We start from the raw sequence: 17419 nt of genomic DNA on the forward strand, positions 1-17419 counted from the left end.
ATTTATTCCTAAATGACAAAATGTGTAAAAATATAATTATGCATTACTCAGTTTACATACTACTTAGAACGTTGAAAACATCTGCAATGCATGGCTTCTGCTGACCCTTTGTCAATCACCAACGGCTACCACAAATTATACCACTTTCGCCACTGATGGCTAAAAGGAATTTCAAACCAAATATCATTTAAAAACGTCACCCACGGAAAGGTAAATTAGACATCAGGAAAGATACTGCCTATTAAATAACTGTTTGTTACATGAATATAAAATATACTATGCTCTCTCGTAACCATTTTCCAGCGGGCAAACAGATCACTATTTGGCCAAAGGAAATAATTTAATACTGTGGCTAAAACTACTTTTCTGTTAACAGAGGCCTAGAAATACTACCAGTACTCACCCATAAATAGAAAATGATGATTGACAGCTAGTTGTATTTGTAAGGCATTCTGCCATGTGATTGCACCAAAATTTAATTTTCACTGTTTGCCAAAACTTGCATAAATGCAGTCTTATTTTACAGTCACTAAACTTTTCAGTAATAATTATATGGGCAATGGTCATCTTGCTGTGCTGTGCTTGATACAAGTTCCAAAACCACATTGCTAGTTTACACAAACTTGATGACCAATGTTCTTTAACATATCTTGCAAATTTTTGAAATACAAAACTTTGAAAGATATTCTGCTGTATATTCAGCAAAAAAGATGTAGTAATTATTTTCATCATATTTGTTGAATGTATTAAATATTTCAGAAAAATTTGACTCCTTCATTTCCATCGAAGACTATGATTTCAGCTTTCATTTGCACCTGTAGTGTCTTCAATGCACGTCGTAATAGAGTACCATCCAAATCATGGAACTCTGTAATATAAAACACTATGTTGTAATAATCAACCATCTTTTGTTTTGGAATATTGAGAAGTGGCAACAACTCGGTCATTGACAAAAAAGTGCAGAGCCTATGAACTCGTCTTATCCTCTATATTACACGACGTGTATCTTGTATAAAACAATGATATTCTAGTTTTCATATTGTCCGGATTTGAAAAATTCTAAGTACTGCAGAGGGAGAATTACTCACTGAGTTTACTATAAGCAGATTTGGTATTGTCGGGATATTCACTGGATTCGTCAACTTTGTGGACTGAGTTTACTGTTAGCAGATTTGGTATTGTTGGGATATTCACTGGATTCGTCAACTTTGTGGACTGAGTTTACTGTTAGCAGATTTGGTATTGTCGGGATATTCACATAATTTGTCTATTTTGTTTACTGGGTTTTAATTCAGAGCATTTGGCTATCAGCAAAATAGGCGAAAACAAAACCCAGTGAATAATTAAGACCCATATAGTTTTTTATTTTATTTTTATTTCAATGTTTTGCAATGCTTCTGTTTCCTGTCAAAAACAATGTATCAATAGATTGTGCAATAGTAGTTATTGTGAAATACTCTCTTTAATCCAGCAAATGTTTGAGTAATCAATTTTTCACAAATAAGAAATAACCAAAATTGACACATGTGTCCGAATGTCAGCTTTGTTTCATCAAGCTGGTTGGACACTGCTACAATTGACCATCTTCTTTCTGAATAGACAGTCTGTTTGGCCTCATTATTTTCTTGGCTAATTAATGAACCTAAAAGATAGTCTATACACAATGTTTGCTAAAAATATTGAAAGTAGATGTTATTGCTGTTATCGATCAAAGACAGACAAGATTGAAGAAAACTCACCTTCTTTGACTGTATCATCTCCACTGACCAACTCGTACAATGTACAGACACTGTTCAATAAACTATTACTAGATGCCTGAAAACAAAAGATAATAATGCAAGAAGAAGCCATTAATCACAGGAAGACCAATTTATCATATTGATTCTTGCAAGTATGTTTTATTAAGATAGAAGCCTACTCATAAATGGAAATTATTTTTGGAAATTATTTGTTTTTCAATAAACTGTACTCTCGGGTAATATAAGGATATTGACTTAAAAAAAGTTGGGGTTCACCAGTCTAGTTTCTGAGATGTTTGTATTTTAGTGGATGGTGGCCATTTTTATTCTGCTTTTACCATAGGTTCCTATGGCAGAGATATTATGTCATATCTCAAATTGTCTAGACATAGACAGAAAAAATAATATATTGGGAATGACGGATTACTTTTGTTGCCCAGAATTATTTTAAAAACTAGGGTTTTAAAGAACAATGCAATTTTTCTTTAATTTCCTGAAGACAGTGATTTAAAAAAAATATTAAGACAATTTTCTCAAAAATGGCACTGTAACACATAAAAGAATGCTATTTCCTAGTGCTATGTTCCAGATGCCATAAAAATGACATATACTAGAAATTTTGAAGCCCAAATAGTTTTTTTGTTTAAATAAATTTTTATTTACATGTATATATATATATATATATATATATATATATATATATATATATATATATATATATATATATATATATATATATATATATATATATATATATCTGTGATCATATCTTCAAATATTCTAGCTTGCCTTAATTTTGCAGTATCACATGGGATATCTGTTTCCATATAAGGTAATGCAAATTCCAAATATGGAATGGTGGACATGTTTGAAACAAAATTCATGAAAGCGAGATGAGTTCTTATCAGCATGATCAATTATGGGCTTCATATAACAAGTAGTGAGATTGGGAAGATGCATTACACTAATTAGGTTATTATGAAGATACACTAAGAGTAAAATGACCACATCAACCTTTGCAGTACAGTCCTATAGCATACTCACATTATTCAAATACCTACCCATTGATATATAAGTGATCCCCACTCCTCTGGGGTTCTCCACATAATTAAACATCTTTTTCGATTTTTATCCAACCATTCTAAATTTCCTGAAAAAAAAATGAAAAAGACACAATTACTATGACTTCATCTCAAATCATTAAATTTTTGTCACAAACCTTAGTTATAAGTTCACTGCTACAAAACTTAAGTTTCTTTTCTTTGACTCACAACATTTGTGCTTTATTGCAGTTAGAAATTTCAAATTCACATGATTAGTTGGAAAGTATTATATTACAATATAGCTAATTTACATATGAGAGCATGTTATATCAGCTATTAACAAGACATAAATGTCAAAGTCCAGCCTTGTACATGACTTTAGTTATCATGAACTACAACGAGCAACTTAAGTGTTTAATTGTAATTTACAAAATATCACTAAGAAAGCAAGATTCATACCGCCATGAATAGGGGATTTTCCGTACAATTGCGAGATCTCGCAAGATGTATGAAAAACGTGCGTCGAACATCAAACGATTTGATTTTGAACTAGAATTTCTTTATTTCGTAACTCACATCGACCGGCCAATCTTCGACAGGGGAATATTGCTTCTGAATACCCTTACTTAATAAAAATTGCCTATCATCAAATGTGGACAGCACATTATTAAGCATGGAAATGTCCCCCAAAATACTTCGCCTTTGTCGAAACCCACGCGATGTTTGACGCCACTACGACGCTATGACCTTTGTTTGTCCTGTTTTTACGTTCGATTTCACGCATAACGCGTGATTCTCGCAGTGAACGAAAAATAGTCTATTACTTTTCTTGAAATGGGGAGGATTCACCAGTTTTGAATCAAACCACAAATATAAACAAGTCATTGTCAATGACAAGTCCCCGTTCCGTTCATATTTGAGTGACATATACATTCAAAGCAGATCATGACCGAAATGCACCTGCATATGTACAACACATTGTGCTAAATCTGAACAAAATCCATCCATGCATGACTGAGATCCGGTTCTGGAATTGTGAAAATACGTGATTTTGATGCATTTTCGGCCTTAAAATGGCCATCATTTCGCTATTGTTAAGCAGATCATGAAACAAAGGCACATATCTATTTGTGACATGATGTACCATGTGTGTGTGAAGTTTGAACTTGATCAATCCAGACATGTCTTGGATACGGATCCAGAACTGAATTCTTTAACAAAATGGCCGCCAGTCGGCCATTTCGAACTTGATCCGAAAAAAAAAAAGACGTGCATCAAGGTCCTATTATGTTTAATGTATGTACCAAATTTGAACAAAATCCATCCATGCATAACTGAGATACGGGTCCGGAATGGTGAAAATGTGCGATTTCAATGCATTTTCGGCCTTAAAGCGGCCACCATTTGGCTATCGTTAATGAGATCATGAAACAAATGCACATACATATTTGTGACATGATTTACCTTGTGTGTGTGAAGTTTGAACTCGATCAATCCAAGCATGTCTTGGATACAGATCCAGAACTGAATTCTTTAAAACAAAATGGCCGCCAGTCGGCCATTTCGAACTTGATCCGAAAAAAAAAATGACGTGCATCAAGGTCCTATTATGTTTAATGTATGTACCAAATTTGAATGAAATCCGTCCATGCATAACTGAGATCCGGGTCCAGAATGGTGAAAATGTGCGATTTCAATGCATTTTCGGCCTTAAAGCGGCCGCCATTTGGCTATCGTTAATGAGATCATGAAACAAATGCACATACATATTTGTGACATGATGTACCTTGTGTGTGTGAAGTTTGAACTCGATCAATCCAAGCATGTCTCAGATACGGATCCAGAACTGAATTCTTTAAAACAAAATGGCCGCCAGTCGGCTATTTCGAACCCGATCCAAAAAAAAAACTGACGTGCATCAAGGTCCTATTATGTTTAATGTATGTACCAAATTTGAACAAAATCCGTCCATGCATAACTGAGATCCGGGTCCGGAATGGTGAAAATGTGCGATTTTGATGCATTTTCGGCCTTAAAATGGCCGCTATTCGGCTATCGTTAATCGGATCATGAAAAAAATGCATGTGCATATGTCCCATATAATGTGTGATGTATGAGTGAAGTTTGAACTCAATCGGTCCATGCATGTTCGAGATACAGGTGATCACGGACGCACGGACGGACGGACGCACACAGGGCAAAACATAAGTCCCCGTTTTCGGACTGCGTCCGAACGGGGACTAATAATCTGTGAGAACAGACAACACTACGTTAGAATGGAACTGAAGCAGGCACACCAGAGAAATAGTTGATGGCATGTTGAAACAAATGGGTATGTGAAGAGTATTATGTCTTGTCTTTGTGCCAACTTTGAACAAAAATGGTCAAAGCTTGCCCTGGAAATGAACCAGTGAAAATAAAACCAACATAGCCAACCACTCGACCATTTTCAAGTTTTAGCATGTGTGTGTAATATTTTTGTGAAATCAGTTTGATTGCATTGCCAAGCACAGAGGTAAAGTTGCATATAAAAGATTTTCAAGAAACTCATTTATGATTTAAGTTCATCCTGGTATTATTTCCAGATAGTTGAAAGAACGAAAAAGTTACCAAAAAATGTAATTCTGCAATCAGATACAAATATTAATGCCAGTCTAGTCTAAATGCCATTATGGTATTTGGTATGAAACATTGTCACTACAATAAACCAGTTTTAGATCTTTCAGGAACACATTTCACAACAGTATTTACTCATTATGAGCTTCTTAAGTCATGTATGCTTCATTTACATTCAAAATACGACTGCGGGATACGCGTCATCATATGTCAAAATAAATTCCATATTTTTTTAAACATCATGGAGCAAGCACGAGATTCTATTATAGTCTTCTATATTCGATGGAAAGAAAAGAAAACCTTTTTTTCGAAGTTCTTCTAAGACTATATAAAGTGCATCCAATGGTAACTTTCCTGTAGAAAATAGTCAAGGAATTATCAAAACATGTTATTATTAAAATCATTTTTCTTGAATTAATTAGATTGGAGGAGACTGCTGTAGAAGTGACACTGGTTATTCACTGGTTAAGTTTTCATGACTTTTAGCTCCTTATTTTGATGTGCAAGTCAAAATAATAACACAACACACTCAATATTCATACATAACAAACCATGTAAAAGGATACTGTTAATTTTACTGTTAGAAAATAAAGGACTTGATTGCACCTCAGTCACATCAAGACTGAATATTTTGTAATGTTTATGATAAGATAATACCAGACTACACCATGCTTCAAGCTGTGTTTGCCTTGTTTCCAGGTTTGGTTGAAGACTGTAAAAAAAACAAAAAAACATTTGTTGATTACTGAAATAAGTAAGAGATGATCTATACACAACAACTGATTGCATTTACTCTGTCAGAAGTAAATTACAAGTATGAATAGAAAAATTGTTCACACCTACAAATAAATAGCAAATACAGCATACCCATTAGAAACTCAGAGGGTGGAGAGGTGATAGAAAAACTGAGCAAATTATGTTTTCCTTTCATTTAGTTTGTGGTCATTTTTTTGTTGCTTTTCTCTAATATGTTTTTATAATAGCAAATGCTGGAAGGGCTTTAGATAACAAGTGTACATGTATATATAGAGGTGAGTATGGAAAAAATATATATACTCCAAGCATTTGAACATTTTCGGTCAATGGGCAGCAATATTTTCTTTGTTGTTTCACAAATTACCGCAATGATAAGGAAATTGTTTTCTGGCAATGGACAGAAAACAGTTAAACTCTGAATGATGTTTTGAGTGGTTTTGAGCAGTTGTGACACAGAAGGTATGCATGGCACCATCATGAATTCTGCTTGCATGCCAAATAACTTTCATAACAGCTCAAATAACAGCTTTCATAGATTATGTCAGTTCTATTTTCATTCAATCAATAAACTACTTGTCTGCACTTGCTTACATGACAATTCCTGCTACATATTATATTTTAGTTTCTGTATAATTTGTTTCCTCAGAAAGTGAAAGTCACCCAGGGCTGCCCCATGCAAGCAGTGGCTACAATACGCATATAGAATAAAAGACAAACGACTTGACCCTCTGAACACTAATACACTCTAGAATTAAATTTTTCTACAAATTATTTGTTGAGTTTGAACCAAATTATTATAATTTCCTATTGGGAATAGGGGCTGATCACATTAATTGAAAAATACACAAACAATTACACAGATTTGTTTTATGTATGAACATTTTTTTTTGTTATTGTACTCATCACAATAATGAATGGTACCCGGTATGTGCTGAGTACAGCAACTCAAATTTATTCAAACAAATGGGCAGCAAAGTGAACACATTATTACAGAGCAAAACAAAAGAAATCCAATTATGGTCATAACGATAATTCATCAAACTTCTAACTGTCCGATATTTTAGTCAAATGCATGTAGGATAAAAAAAATTTAAGTTAGACTATCAAGATACACACATGTATTACGTCAACATTAAATTATGGTTCCACTTATCATAAGACAAATTCAAATTTATAGAAATACTAAGTTAGATTCCTCTCAAGGTGGATGCTTCTAATCAGTATGAGTTGAAACTAACAGCTCTTTCACTGACTCACTCATCTGCAATAGTATATTTTCATGACAATTCCTGCTACATATTATATTTTAGTTTCTGTATAATTTGTTTCCTCAGAAAGTGAAAGTCACCCAGGGCTGCCCCATGCAAGCAGTGGCTACAATACGCATATAGAATAAAAGACAAACGACTTGACCCTCTGAACACTAATACACTCTAGAATTAAATTTTTCTACAAATTATTTGTTGAGTTTGAACCAAATTATTATAATTTCCTATTGGGAATAGGGGCTGATCACATTAATTGAAAAATACACAAACAATTACACAGATTTGTTTTATGTATGAACATTTTTTTTTGTTATTGTACTCATCACAATAATGAATGGTACCCGGTATGTGCTGAGTACAGCAACTCAAATTTATTCAAACAAATGGGCAGCAAAGTGAACACATTATTACAGAGCAAAACAAAAGAAATCCAATTATGGTCATAACGATAATTCATCAAACTTCTAACTGTCCGATATTTTAGTCAAATGCATGTAGGATAAAAAAAATTTAAGTTAGACTATCAAGATACACACATGTATTACGTCAACATTAAATTATGGTTCCACTTATCATAAGACAAATTCAAATTTATAGAAATACTAAGTTAGATTCCTCTCAAGGTGGATGCTTCTAATCAGTATGAGTTGAAACTAACAGCTCTTTCACTGACTCACTCATCTGCAATAGTATATTTTCAGGGAATGAACATTTTTCTTTCGATAATCTTACAGTTGACAATACTTAAAGGAGGGGATCTTCATGCATTTTAGTGTATCGAGTCCTGATGAACTAGAACTGGAAATATATTTTGTGTACAAATGAGGTCAATTTTTGTACTAATGTAGTAATTTTGGAGGTCCAGGAAGCAGAATATGGGGTTAACACAAACCCTGTATATCGATGATATTTATTGATAAAGCAACGAACTGAAAATAGTTCAATAGTATTTCAAGTCATTTTGATTAGCAGTGAAACATGAATCATGCGTGCCATCTTGAATCCCGTTCAACTTGCTTGCGAATTAATAACTTGATTTCCACAGTTTACCACCTCAATGTTCTGAGGTTACATCAGTTCTATTTTTAGTGTATCCATAAATCTACTCGGTTGCGCTCACTTGCCAGACATTGCCTACTACGATAAGTCTTACTTAGTGCCCCTTACCCCTAACTCTAATCCTAACCTTGTCACTCCAGTGCCACTCTTCTATTTTAATTATATGTCCCCCTCTACAGGACACAGGGCTTGAGTTTTTGGGGTTTTGGCCTTAAGGAAGTCTTTCCCCTGCCACATAATAGCAAGGACCAGCTCCCTGCATGAACGTACTACTACGTATGTCCATCATATTAGAAACGTATACTTATACAGCAAGTCTCAGAAATATTGGGGCAGCCAATTTGCAAACTCGCTAGCGAATTGGCTAACTGCTTTGGTTTTGACTAAACGGTTGGCTTTCGAATCTCTTGTGGTCATGCTCACATTGGGTGAATCTATATAACAGTAGGGACCCTGGTAGGGACGGTCGTCATACTTTAGAAGCTAGTCAGCGATGGCTTTTACAGTTGGATGACGATTTCGCTTTCAAATATACCAGGGAAAGTGTTCTATGTTCTTCGTGTAATGAAGTGATGTCGAATTTTATTAGCAGTTGGCTTAATGTTACCCCAACGAATCGTTTGGATGTGAAAGTTTGTTTTCTCTCTGATTTGTAGGAATCTGTTTCTAAACTTGTCTCTTTATTTAGTTTCCATCAATGTTCAAGTTGGCTACCCCCATATATATATATATATATATATATACAGTAGAACGTCGATTATCTGAAATGTTCGGTTATCCGAACCTACTGTGTGTCCCCCAAAGTTTGTATGCAGGTCTGGCTGTGTTCCATATAATACAAAAGTCAACTGTGAACAATAAATACTACAGTCGTCTTGTGTGATTTCCTGGTGCAACACTTTCAATAAAACTATTATCAACATGTAATCCGAAGTCTTTCACGTGTACGTTCATTGTTTACAGTGTCTGCGCAAAAAATGAAACGAATTATTTTTGTACTGTATCCAAAATTTTCCTAAATTCAGACAAGCCTTTTATGCAACACCAGTGTTCCACTGTAAATAACAAATGTCCTAAAAACACAAACTTCATCAAATGTCTTCTCCACTGTTTACAGTAAGCTCATTAACTTTACTAAGTTGTAAGTCACCGCAGTTCGGATACGTTTCCCTGGAAAATTGTACGGGGTTCCACTGTCGTCAAAGAAACACGGCAATGAGCCGATCCCATGTTTTTTCCGATTTTTAATTTTAATGTCCAGTATCAGAAGTCACATCCGTTTCGGAATAAAAAAAGAAAGAAAATAACTTCTGGGATGTCTTGCCACAGAAGCGACGCCAGTTTATTAGTGCAGTGAAAAAGAGTGACGAAACGACAAAACCTTGGTGTGCCTCTTTGATGGTTTATCAGCAGACAACGGCAACCAATGACCACAGTCGGCGGGCCGTTTTTGATGGTTCACAGTGTCGAAGTGTTTACGTCCGGTGATCACAGTAGCCAACCTGGATTTTTACAACAATTTATTATGTCAATCGTTCTAGGTGTTAAAAACTTTGCTGAATCCAATAAAATCGGGACATCTTGTAGCAGTTTACCATTCGAAAATCCACAAGCAATCTGGTAACATCGAGCCGATCTATACACAGCGTATATGAAGCGACTTTTCGCCTGTTTACTTTATCAGCGTCTTTTATCTAGCGTTGGCATGGCTACCCCAGCGAAACGCAAACGCTGTGTGCTTGATTTGGATGCGAAGGTGTCAATTATAAATCGACTAGAACGTTACGAAACTGCAAGCAATCTATCTACCGAGTAATGTGTTGGTAAATCGACGATATCCGATATCAAGGTAAAACAAAAGCTGCTGGATTTTTCCAGTAAAATGGATTCAAGTGCAGGACTGAAACGAAAGATAATGAAAACAGCCAAAGACGATCTTTTAGAGAAATCAGTCTTCACTTCGTTCAGGGACTTGGTTTTCTCAAGAAAGAAGCAAAGGAACTTTATTATCGCTACATTTTACGAACATTTTGTAACGTTTTTTAACATTCTAGCGTGCAACATTTTTATTACAATGTATTACTGATTAAATAAAAATGTTTTTAATGATGTACTCTACATGTACTATTGTTTGATTTCATTACAGTCATGTGCGTTAGAATTTGTGTGTACGTGAGCCTGTAAATTTGAGCACGCCTACACAAGATCGCATATCCAAACTGTTTGCATAACAGAACAAAAAGCATGTCCCCCTAACAGTCCGGATAATCGACGTTCTACTGTAGTAAATATTGGTGAATTATTTGCTTATCATATTATTACTTGTATCTCAGCTGACTGTGGCTATTCTCAGACTTACCAGGAAAACTACTTATACATTATTACGCTTCGCAAAGCAAATCCCCTAATGCAATATAGGCTCGCCTTGCTGCAGTTTATGCAGCTCTCTTGGTCGTGGTATACGTTGCGGGGCGACCAGAGAGCTGCAGTTCCCTTCCCTAAAGAAATGCACAGATTTTTAAATATGCCAGTTATGTATCATTAAAATTGTGATTGTAATAAAATTACCTCGACTTGCAGGAAAAAATAGACAAATATGTTCTCACAAATATATCTGTTACTGATTACAGCAAGCTTTAAGCAAATTTGCTCGTGTAAATGAGACTATTTCACGTTAAAACTGTGCCGAAGTGAAACCTCCGATTGAACGCCGCCATTTTGAAGCCGACCTCTATCACGTGACTTGGCTCTTTTAGTGACGAGTGTAATCACGTGACTACAGCAGACGGCCATCGGCGCCTGTCTGGGACAGCGCTTCATGTGACGAAACAACGGCAGACGGCTTTTTATAATTTTAATTTCATTTCACCATTAAGTGACTCATCTTTTTTTGAAAAAATCAAATAAAGTACATGTATTATTAAAAATATTTTTTTCAAGCAGTTTTATTTATATATTGTGAAAAATCTAAAAATAATCTTGTAACTTGCCAAAGAGTGTTACAAGTGACAGGAGCAGACAGCAGACAGCATGGAATCTTTTGACCAGAATCTGAAAGATATTTTTAAATTTGACCTAAAAGCTCAACAAGTAGAAGGTACTACTTGTATTTTAAATAATATACACACATCGGCCATATTACCAACAGGGTATGGCAAAAGTATGATGTATATTTTACCACCAATGCTCCTCAATATTATGCGGAAAGAGACAACAAGCCAACGGGGTAATGGGTTTCAGCTTTAGAACATTCACTAATGCATTGTCAACAGTTTCTGAGGTTTTAAGTCTAGATGCAATGAATTGCCTGCGATACCCTTTAACTTTCTTCTGGAACTCATCTCCACAATGAATGCAAGAACCTGCCATTCTCAATTTTCAGTTAAAATGTCAACTGCGCATGCTTCTTCATTGTCATGTGATCAGGACACATGACAGAGGTCATCTTGAAATCCGTCGTTCAATCGATTAAATTACGTTCGGTCTAATTATACACAGAAATATATACTTTTCAAGAAGAAATAGGGCACAGATCTAGAAGCAGTACCTACACACGAATTGGTGACGTCATAAAATACATGACCTTCAATCGGGGTCGTTTCCTCGGTATATACGAATTGGTATATACAAATTACAATAAAGATACTTAAGACATTACACATAAGGTAAAACAAATCACGTGACAATATAATGATAATAACGGTAATAAATCCTAGCTTAACAGTTGAAGAGAACGCTCATATAGTCAGTCGGGTGACGCCGAGGGTCACGAACTGTGTTGCAAAATGGCCGTGTGGTTGAAACTGGGTCATGGCGTGACGGGTGAGGAAGACATCATTAAACACTCAAAATCACAATAAAACGGGGAAGTGGTTGCATATTACGGCGTAGCTACCATGGGAAATAAAAAAACGCCCAATACAAACGACATGGGTTCGAATCACACTAGATACACACTCACCAGAACCGAAGCAATCAGAAACCAGCAATCGTTTTGGCTTTTCCGTTCAACTCATCGGAACACTAGAGTAGTTAGAAAAATGAACACCACTTAACGACCAACGTCGTGGCGTGGTACACAAGCGTGCCATCAAAATAAAACAAAATTAGCTTGAAAAGACAGTGGGTTCGAGTCCCGCTCAGAGCTACCGTAAAAACGTAAATCAAATAAACTGAAATCTCTCAAACCGTAAACAAGTAAACAAAGAACGTCGCAAAAAATAATAAACCTCACAAAACTGCACCATACAAAACTGAATGAATAAATAATAAAATAACTAACGTCTTAAACTGGACGACGCGCAATTTGTTCAACAGTTTCCAGATTGTGACAAGAGATAAACAAGACCCAAGTCAAGGTAAGTTTTGTTAAAGTGTCGATGGCGTTCCCTATATTACGAAAACAATTCAGGCAACAGACGAATATCTTCTGTGGTGTTGTTGAATTTATACCGTGTCTGCAGAATTGTTGATTGAGGGTTCGAAGCCAGCAGTTAACGTTTTGTTAGAAAGTTTCACAATTAAATCAAATATCCAATGATACCAGTATTATTTATTTTAACAACTTGCAATGGTGGAAGTTGGTCAAACACGAGTTCTTACACCTAAATAAGTATCAAATATTTGTCGACACATTTATTCTCTCAACCTTGTAGAGGTGGAAATTAATTAAACAACAGGTATTTACTCACAAATATAATGGTCAATATTTGTCCATACATTCATTCTGTCAATTTAAGAACTTGTAATTGTTGGAATTAATCAAATGAGAGTTGTCTACACCAAAATAAGTTTCAAATACTTGTCCATACATTTATTCTCTCAATTTAACAACTTGTAATGGTGTAAAATAATTAAACGAGAGTTGTCTACACCAAAATAAGTCTAAAATATTTGTCCGCACATTTATTCTCTCAATTTAACAACTTGTAATGGTGTAAAATAATTAAACGAGAGCTGTCTACACCAAAATAAGTCTAAAATATTTGTTCGCACATTTATTCTCTCAATTTAACAACTTGTAATGGTGTAAAATAATTAAACGAGAGCTGTCTACACCAAAATAAGTCTAAAATATTTGTCCGCACATTTATTCTCTCAATTTAACAACTTGTAATTGTGGGAATTAATCAAACGAGAGCTGTCTACACCAAAATAAGTCTAAAATATTTGTCCGCACACTTATTCTCTCAACCTTGTAGAGGTGGAAATTAATTAAACAACAGGTATTTACTCACAAATATAATGGTCAATATTTGTCCATACATTCATTCTGTCAATTTAAGAACTTGTAATTGTTGGAATTAATCAAATGAGAGTTGTCTACACCAAAATAAGTTTCAAATACTTGTCCATACATTTATTCTCTCAATTTAACAACTTGTAATGGTGTAAAATTATTAAATGAGAGTTGTCTACACCAAAATCAGTCTAAAATATTTGTCCATACATTTATTCTCTCAATTTAACAACTTGTAATGGTGTAAAATAATTAAACGAGAGCTGTCTACACCAAAATAAGTCTAAAATATTTGTTCGCACATTTATTCTCTCAATTTAACAACTTGTAATTGTGGGAATTAATCAAACGAGAGCTGTCTACACCAAAATACGTCTAAAATATTTGTCCGCACACTTATTCTCTCAACCTTGTAGAGGTGGAAATTAATTAAACAACAGGTATTTACTCACAAATATAATGGTCAATATTTGTCCATACATTCATTCTGTCAATTTAAGAACTTGTAATTGTTGGAATTAATCAAATGAGAGTTGTCTACACCAAAATAAGTTTCAAATACTTGTCCATACATTTATTCTCTCAATTTAACAACTTGTAATTGTGGGAATTAATCAAACGAGAGTTGTCTACACCAAAATAAGTTTCAAATACTTGTCCATACATTTATTCTCTCAATTTAACAACTTGTAATGGTGTAAAATTATTAAATGAGAGTTGTCTACACCAAAATCAGTCTAAAATATTTGTCCATACATTTATTCTCTCAATTTAACAACTTGTAATGGTGTAAAATAATTAAACGAGAGCTGTCTACACCAAAATAAGTCTAAAATATTTGTCCGCACATTTAGTCTCTCAATTTAACAACATGTAATTGTGGGAATTAATCAAACGAGAGATGTCTACACAAAAATAAGTCTAAAATATTTGTCCGCACATTTATTCTCTCAATTTAACAACTTTTAATTGTGGGAATTAATCAAACGAGAGCTGTCTACACCAAAATAAGTCTAAAATATTTGTCTGCACACTTATTCTCTCAATTTAACAACTTGTAATGGTGTAAAACAATTAAACGAGAGCTGTCTACACCAAAATAAGTCTAAAATATTTGTCCACACATTTATTCTCTCAATTTAACAACTTGTAATGGTGTAAAATAATTAAACGAGAGCTGTCTACACCAAAATAAGTCTAAAATATTTGTCCGCACATTTATTCTTTCAATTTAACAACCTGTAATTGTGGGAATTAATCAAACGTGAGTTGTTTACATCAAACTAAGTATTAAATATTTGTTGAGACATTTATTCTCTCAATTTAACAACTTGTAATGGTGTAAAATAATTAAACGAGAGTTGTCTACACCAAAATTAATCTCAAATATTTGTCCACACATTTATTGTCACAATTTAACCACTTGTTAATAGTGGAAATTACTTAAACGCGACTTGTTTAATCAGTTGACATCAATGCAACTTACCCGCAGACAGTGCACAACAGAGTATCATTGTTGAGCAATTATAAACAGGAACGTGTCTTGGCATTAGGGTAAGGGTCGGGTCAGGTATGGGCAACGGAATTATTAACAGGAACGTGTCTTGGCATTAGGGTTAGGGTCGGGTCAGGTATGGGCAACGCAAATGGCAAACACCCAATTGGCAAGATGTACACTAACGGGTTATGGCATGCATATAGTTTACACAAGTAAAAACACAAAATTGGCAATTTTTTGGACAATTGTAACTCAATAATAGAAATATGTTGTATTTCTATATATATACACACTATATAGTCTTATCAAATGCAAATACATCCAGTCAATCCATTGTGGTCTTGTGGGTCAGTTCTCTACATAGTGACCAGGAGGACCTGGGTTCAATTCCCTTGCCTGCCCATCTTTTTTTCGCAAACACCATTTGGCAATAAAGCTAAATATGACAACAAATTATTTAATTTGCATGACTACCCACATAGCTCAGTTGATTTGTACTATGTCAGCAATGTGAGCGATCGCTGGTTCGAATCCAGTATGTTTAGTTAGATTTTTGAATGCTAGTGAAGACAGTGTCCTATGAATAGGACTTAAATCCTAACTCCTGTGTGAAGACACTCGTGGTACAGTGGACAAGACAGTGCGCTGGGAACTCAAAGATCGCAAGTTCGAATCACGGATTGGACACTCCTACAAAAGACATGAAAGACGTTAAAATCATAAACAGCGGATTCAAAAACTCAAGTCAGGAAAACAGAACACAAGAATACTACCCCACGTGGAAGCCAGCCGAAGTCGTCGAAGAACGAACACAGTCGAAGAACGAACACAGTTGACAGCTGTAGGTCACGTGCAACAACAGACACGAGGAGCATGGCTGCTCTCCAAATGGGTCCCTTCTTTTGTATTGACCCCCTAAGGATTGCTAATCCCCCTTTCTAACTCTTCCCCCAAAAATAATATATCGCCCCTTTTAAAATGTAATGACCCACAAATTAATGAATATTCATGAGCACAGAAACTGCTACGTCATGAATAAATTAGCATAATTTTAAAAAAATTTGCATAAAGTGTAGGTACTCCTTCTGGAGCTCTGCCAGAAATAGTCCTTCATTTTCGGTCAGTAGATACCTAAGATGTTTGTGTTTGCAAGGATAACTTTTATTCGTTTTAAATTTCATTGAAATCGTTCGATAACATCAAAATTAGCGTGCGCCCCGGGATGGCGAACTGTGCGGTTCTCAATGGATGCGATCTGCAGCTCTATGGCCGCAACGTAATATCAAAATAGCTTAAGCGGCCAATAAGAGCTGCTAAACTGCAGCAAAGGCTCGCCCAGAGTGGACGCGACCTCGAGTCGGCGCCAGCGAGATTCGAAAGCCAACTGTTTAGTCAAACCCAAGCAGTTAGCCAATTCGCTTGCGAGTTTGCAAATTGGCTGCCCCAATACTTCTGAGACTTGCTGTAAAACATTTGAAACGAGTCTAGCTTTATCCCTCCGCTGAACCAAAAGCAGTGAGTGATTTGTCAACATTGCAAATAACTGAAATAATATTTGTTACTGTGGTTGGAATGCTAAGTCTCCGAGTACCACGGCGCACAGAAGTACAAGAAGAGCCCTGACAAACATTACATATGTATATATATATATTACTACACATCATGGAACTGCAATTCCATGCTACACATAAACTCGTAATGTTTGATGTCGCGTGTACACGGAATTAATGGGTTTCAGTGCAATGTTTACAAGTGACGATAATAGTTCTTCGAGTACAGTCAGACTCTGAAACTTCTTCGTCGGGCGTGCTTATGAAGAAACTGTCAAAGTTTGAAATGTCTTGTTCATATCGAACCCAAGAATAAGAGTTTAACTTACGTAAAGAATGGAGGAAAATTGTATTGCCATGGCCACTCAAAATCAGAGGGCGCCGCCATTTGTGATGATTCATCTGCGCATGCCTGGTGGTGCGTGACTTTTAGACTTGTTTTCGTAATTTTGTTACGAAGAAATAAAACAGAAAATGAACGAAGGAATAGTTTGACAATTTTTATGGACATCGACAGCAGACGCGACGTGAACTGGTGCCAGATTCTTACATTATCCCTCACGAACTTCTGGCCAATGACGCTTTGTCTTATTACTTTGTTATTTCGACCAATTACAATGCTTGTATTAAAACTCATTTGGAAAACATTCA

At 35.3% G+C, this 17419-nt stretch overlaps 1 protein-coding gene across 1 annotated transcript; it reads right to left on the reverse strand.

The window, feature by feature from the left end:
* Positions 1 to 719: 719 nt before the first annotated feature.
* Positions 720 to 17337, reverse strand: LOC100368519 (vacuolar protein-sorting-associated protein 25-like). Its single transcript, XM_002733738.4, has 6 exons — positions 17098 to 17337; positions 5965 to 6110; positions 5699 to 5752; positions 2801 to 2889; positions 1740 to 1815; positions 720 to 868 (listed from the first exon to the last, which is right to left on the reverse strand). The coding sequence occupies exons 1-6, from the start codon at positions 17277 to 17279 to the stop codon at positions 756 to 758; spliced, it is 660 nt and encodes a 219-aa protein (XP_002733784.2). The 5' UTR covers positions 17280 to 17337; the 3' UTR covers positions 720 to 755.
* Positions 17338 to 17419: the final 82 nt, after the last annotated feature.

Source organism: Saccoglossus kowalevskii, chromosome 22, assembly GCF_978046115.1.
Source record: "Saccoglossus kowalevskii chromosome 22, keSacKowa6.1, whole genome shotgun sequence".
NCBI classification, from domain to species: Eukaryota; Metazoa; Hemichordata; class Enteropneusta; family Harrimaniidae; genus Saccoglossus; species Saccoglossus kowalevskii.